Below are 5,423 nucleotides of genomic sequence, written 5' to 3'. Positions count from 1 at the left end.
TCATTACAACACCACTTGGGCCGACTTGGGGAGATTTAGAAGCTGTTATCCAATTGGTTTGCAGAATCGTACCGTTATAGTTAAATAATACAAATAAAGTCCCCAAATTGCTGTGAATATTTACAAACGACCAATAAGATATAACCTTGCAAACACGCTGCAAGTCAGCCACACCACATGCTTACCAACATAGCGAGAATGATCATGCACAATAGAGTATGCTATATAATAAATGTTACAAATATTATGACCTCATTTATAAGGGTAAGTGTTGGCTCTGATCATTCATCACCGTGAGTTACGTAAGTTATGGTGTGGAAATCAGAGGATATTTAGAAAAACTCAATTATTTAAAGATTAGTTTCGTAAAAGGATTAAAATATGCGCCAGACGATGACTGGTCGCCCGAAGGATATGCCATACATCTAATTAGATCTTATGAAAATGGAGCACCCGAAGAGCGCGTCAACAATGGAGAGTAATGTCTGAAAGTAACAGTCAGTGTGATATTTATACTTTCTATTTGCTTTCAAATTTTTTAATTTTTCTGCCATCCTTGGCAGGATTGAATTTTCAAGACAGCCTCCCCGAATTTATTTCAAAAAATATTTCGCATTTCCTTGGGGATATGAAAGAGTTCATCCCTACGAAGTCACAAGTTACTGACAAGGCCATTGCCGAGAAAATTTGTTCCTGTCCAAAATTATCGTCCGCGTGGAAAGACATGCATTTTTTTATCGATTGGACTAGAGTTGAATACTTCCTGATCGGGGTTAGATGCTTGTTTCAAACAAGTCAACTTCCCTTCTACCAACCCTACAATAGTGGCTACAACAGTGTCTGGTTTTTCACTGAGTTTCAAAAGTAAATGTACGTGCACCAGTGATTGTCCCGCCACTCTATCGACGCGGGAGAAGAGACCATAGTTTTCCCAAACGACTTTGTTTTCGTGAGCAGACTCGACGAGTAGCTCATCCTTTTATCGAACTGAGCGGGCTCAGTGACTATCTACAAGGTGCATCTTTCACGGAATAACACTGGATACACCTACAAGGAATTTTGCCGAGTTCTCATGAATGTTGTCAAAGTTAAAACATGTCCTACCTTTTTTGAATTATCGATTCCCTTACCAAGATATATGCGTTTGTAATGTCTTCCTCTTCGTTAGCTGAGGCTAGAGTCGGCTAAAATCTGCGTTCTGTCTCTAAATCACTATTGACATCGATTGGAAACTTGTTGCACAATGGTCAAACAAGTGCGCAGTGTCTGACCACGACTTGCTCAATATCTAGCTTTTCAGGTGCTGCAATAGAATGTGTGAAGAAGGTGCCTTAATAAATAGATATAATCCACGGCAAAAAGGAATTCATTTCATCAAATTCCAATATCTCACACAAAGACAACCCCTAGGAACCTGTATACTAAATATCAAAGGCATCAGACGAGTAGTTTTTGAGAAACACATATTTTGACCATAAATGGCAAAAATTGCACCAATAATACAAAATTGTAGATTTCATCATATATTCAATATATCATATTTCGTTCATCAGTAGGAACCTATTTACCAAGTATCAAAGCTGTCAGACGAGTGGTTCTGATGAAATAAAGTTTTTTAGCAGACTGTGATAAATAGTTTTGACCAAAAATGATGAAAATATTCCTTAATAATACAGATTTGCATATTTCATCACAGCTTGAACAAATCTAAGTTTGGTTATACGTAGGGACCTGTATACCAAATAACAAAGCTGTCCGACCAGTGGTTATGAAAAAGAGATATTTTACAAAAAAACCACCTTTTTTGTTTATAATTTGCATATTTTCAACAATATCAAAAAACTAACAAAATAGTTTCTCAGAATCATATGTTGCATCTATGCAACAAATATCAAATCAGAAAGTACTGCGGTTCTCAAGATATTTGAGTGGACGGACGCCTCACAAACGGACACACATACATACATATAGACTGACGACGGATGGATACCCATCCCAATAGCTTCTATAGACTACAGTCTATTGTAGCTAAAAATCAAAACGACCAAAAAAGCTGGCTGCGGCCCGTGGGCTACTCTGTGCAGCTAAATTTGCTTTCCTATTCGTGCACAATACAGCCCTGGGTCTTAGTGGGATAGGTTTGGGTGTTGGAGTATCTTTCTATACGGAAATTCCTGACAAATTGTTTTTAAAACACTTTTCCGAAAAATAACTTGGACAGGTAAAACCAATCTAAGTTGGCAAAGAGAGGTACAGCAGCTTAATATGAGCTCACTCACTTCTATGATGAGCCTCCGAGTCTGCGTTATATAATGCCGGAACATGTACGCATGGCTGGCTCTGCATGGCTTGGCTGTGTGTTACCGGCGTTATACGGTCCCCACCATATGCGATCAGTGTATGTGTGTGGGAGGCCGTATAATGCCGGTAAACCTCCCCGTGGTTGGAGGACGGTGGCCGGTAACACACAGCCCAGCCAGCCCTGCATGCAGAGCTAAGGCGGGGCTAGCTCTGCGTGGCAGAGCTGTATGTTACCGGCGTTATACGGCATGGTGGGAGGCCATATAACGCCGGTAACACACACCCCTGCCATGCAGAGTTAACGCAGGGCTAACATTTAGCCCTGCGTACAGGTCTTACATGGCCTCCACCAGGCTGTGTAATGCCGGGCAATCAGTACTCGCATGAAATATACCTTGAGCAACAAGATTGAAACATGTGACTGTTTGAGGTGGTACTCACTCAGATGCTGATGGGTTTTAACCATGGAGATTCATACAGTGATCAGCCGGTCGCCAGGTCTTAACGGTAATGGCTCCATGTAACAAGATGGCCACCGTGTGCAGCGCAAACTCGCATGATGCTAATATGAGACACCCTAACCAGGTGAAAAATATGACTTGCAGTTTTGGCTGATTCTCATGGTAAAATACATCGGAATTTTGAAAAAGTAATAAAAGTGAGCGCATATATCAAAAAGGACAAAATAAGAGAATAGTATTTGCAATGTTATAAAGTTCAACAACTTTATGCAAATATATGAATGAAAAAATCCCTGGACTGCGTAAAAATTTAGTTCAATTACAACTACGGGGATCACTTTGAAGTCGGGACCACTAAGATGTCTTAACACACGTCTTATTCAGGAAGATGGCGATAAACGTCTCGCTGAAATCAGAGGTGAATACGACAAGAGAAAAGTACACCTGAATTCTCAGATTAAAGAACTAGAAATCATTGAGGATAATGTCGTCATAGCGAGTGAATATGCCGAGAATCGTGTGCATTATAGGGATGCTTCGCAGTTGATGATAGCAAAGAAGGGACTTGACACCAACGTCAGAGAATTGCTGGCCTTGAAGACGGTTGTCGACACAGTCGAGGATGATTACATGCTGTTTCAACCGTGTGGAGATTTCTGCAAGGAGAAGAAATTAGGCATGCTGGAGACAACCAGAACCTTATACAAATTGGCTGACATACCAACTTTCGTAAGAATTAATGGAGAAATCTCGCTTACTATGGAGGCGCTTCACGAAACGTCACAAATTAAATGCAATGGGAAAATCAAACAAGTCGATGTTGTTGTGACGTCACCCGGCAATGTCCAAGAGAAAATGGCAGTATTCAGTAATAACAATGGGACATTGACATTGAAAACTCGGGCAAAGATGGAAGGGGTACATGAAGTGTCGGCGTTTATGCATGAGAAACCGGTAAATGGATCACCGATTAGCATCCATGTCATTCGTAAGAAAGGCTTAATATGTCAGTTTGGAGGGATTGGTTCAGGGGATGGTCAATTCTGCGGAATATACGGGTTGACAAATACGAGAACGGGACATATATTGGTTTGTGATTATGATAATCCGAGAGCTCAGTCTTTTAGTATGTCGGGAAAGTTCCGCCATATATTGAAATTTACACAATTGTCATCGAATCCGTGTCTGTTTGATGCAGCTGTTGCAAAGTTCTTAAGTGTTTTGGAGAAGGGAAGTTTAGACGCGTTGCTGGTATTACTGTATGTCCTGTAACCGGTACGGTCTATACTGCAGATGATTCTTCAAACAACACGATTGGAACTAAATTTGGATAATTGGATTGGGAGAATTTCTCAAGTATTTTTGAAATTTCTCTAATCTTACACCATATTTTCTTACTATCTTTTAAATTTTATATACAATTTACGATGCTGTTGAAATCTTATGAGTAAGAATCAGTGCATGACAGTATCTAATACAATATTGTTCAAAGCATATGAACAATATTCACATTTGAATGAAAACATGAGAGTTTGTCTGAAGTCTCTTCATTACTGAAACAATAGTAATAATGTTAGTTTGCCATCTTCCTCGACCAAAATGAAGCTTTTTGATTGATTTACAGTTAGGTCAGTCAGGGTCTTTTAAAATGTGCTCTGACTCAATTTTATGTTTATGAAGCCTTAAATTCATGAAAAAGTCAGGGGCATTTCAAAAGTGCCCTGACTCAAAATTTGTCAATTAGAGAAATTTTAAGCATTTTGTCTCGTTTCTTCAGTACATTTACACAAAAATGAACTTATTTTCATAAAAATGAATCCGATGAAAGAGGTATGCAATAATCGTTGTGTTTTCGTTGTTTTGTCCGATGAGAACAATATTTTAAATTTTACACTATTCTATCATTTTGTAAAATTTCAGCTGTAAAAATTTCGATTTCGTTACATTTTCCTAATAATTACTCTCATCCAATTTTCCCAAATTAGTTCCAATCGTGTTAACGTAATCGTTGTAGATGACCATGATGGAAATTATATCAAATCCTTTAGGGGACCGGGAAACAAAGAGGGCCATTTTCCAGTCCATGGTTTGTCTGCACTGATAGCAAAGGCAATGTGTATGTTTCCGACAAGGATAACAACAGAATTCAAGTGTTTGATGGTTACTGTCGCTTCCGATATACATTTGGCTCCGAAGGAAGTGGTGACGGTCAGCTGAAGTCTCCCAGTGGAGTGGCTGTAGACAAACGCGGCTACATGTACGTCTCGGATAGCGGTAATAACAGAATCGTCAAATACAAACCTGGTGGTAAATTTCTCTGTCGCGTTGATAGCGATAGTAACGGACTAAGCAGTCCTCAAGGTATCTGTTTAGAACGGAAAATAAGGTAGACTTAAACCTTGAACAACTGGAGGAGGCTGCCCTTTTAAACGAATAGAGCAAGTTCAGAGCCGAACATAAATCAAGCACCGTACGGGACTTATATCTCAAAAGCACAAAATTATGCCTAATAGGTGTATATAATGATGAAAAAATTGGGAGTTTCTATAACAATTATTTAACATTTCTGCCACTTCCGCAAATATTCTTGAGATACTTCTCCGATTGCAAAGCGGCTGACAGTGTGTACACTGTATAGAGAGCCCTCTCTGCAAAATTATG

The 5,423-nt window shown here is 39.4% G+C and overlaps 1 protein-coding gene across 1 annotated transcript; it reads left to right on the top strand.

Moving 5' to 3' along the window:
• The first annotated feature begins 2,829 nt into the window (after positions 1-2,829).
• On the top strand, positions 2,830-5,152 carry LOC139128891 (E3 ubiquitin-protein ligase TRIM71-like). The gene is made up of 3 exons (XM_070694588.1): positions 2,830-2,886; positions 3,147-3,716; positions 4,811-5,152. The coding sequence occupies exons 1-3, from the start codon at positions 2,830-2,832 to the stop codon at positions 5,150-5,152; spliced, it is 969 nt and encodes a 322-aa protein (XP_070550689.1).
• The last annotated feature ends 271 nt before the right edge of the window (positions 5,153-5,423 follow it).

The sequence above is a fragment of the Ptychodera flava genome, unplaced genomic scaffold (genome assembly GCF_041260155.1).
Source record: "Ptychodera flava strain L36383 unplaced genomic scaffold, AS_Pfla_20210202 Scaffold_76__1_contigs__length_567409_pilon, whole genome shotgun sequence".
NCBI lineage: Eukaryota > Metazoa > Hemichordata > Enteropneusta > Ptychoderidae > Ptychodera > Ptychodera flava.
Note: the sequence above shows the minus strand (reverse complement) of the source record. Positions and strands in the feature narration are given on the sequence as shown.

Bases quoted from the DNA above. Each gene is read 5' to 3' on its own strand.
- LOC139128891 (XM_070694588.1), top strand. From the start codon at position 2,830: ATGGCCACCGTGTGCAGCGCAAACTCGCATGATGCTAATATGAGACAC. The intron at 2,887-3,146 runs GTGAAAAATATG...CGTCTTATTCAG, and splicing joins ATATGAGACACCCTAACCAG to GAAGATGGCGATAAACGTCT. The intron at 3,717-4,810 runs GTAAATGGATCA...CAAATCCTTTAG, and splicing joins CGTTTATGCATGAGAAACCG to GGGACCGGGAAACAAAGAGG.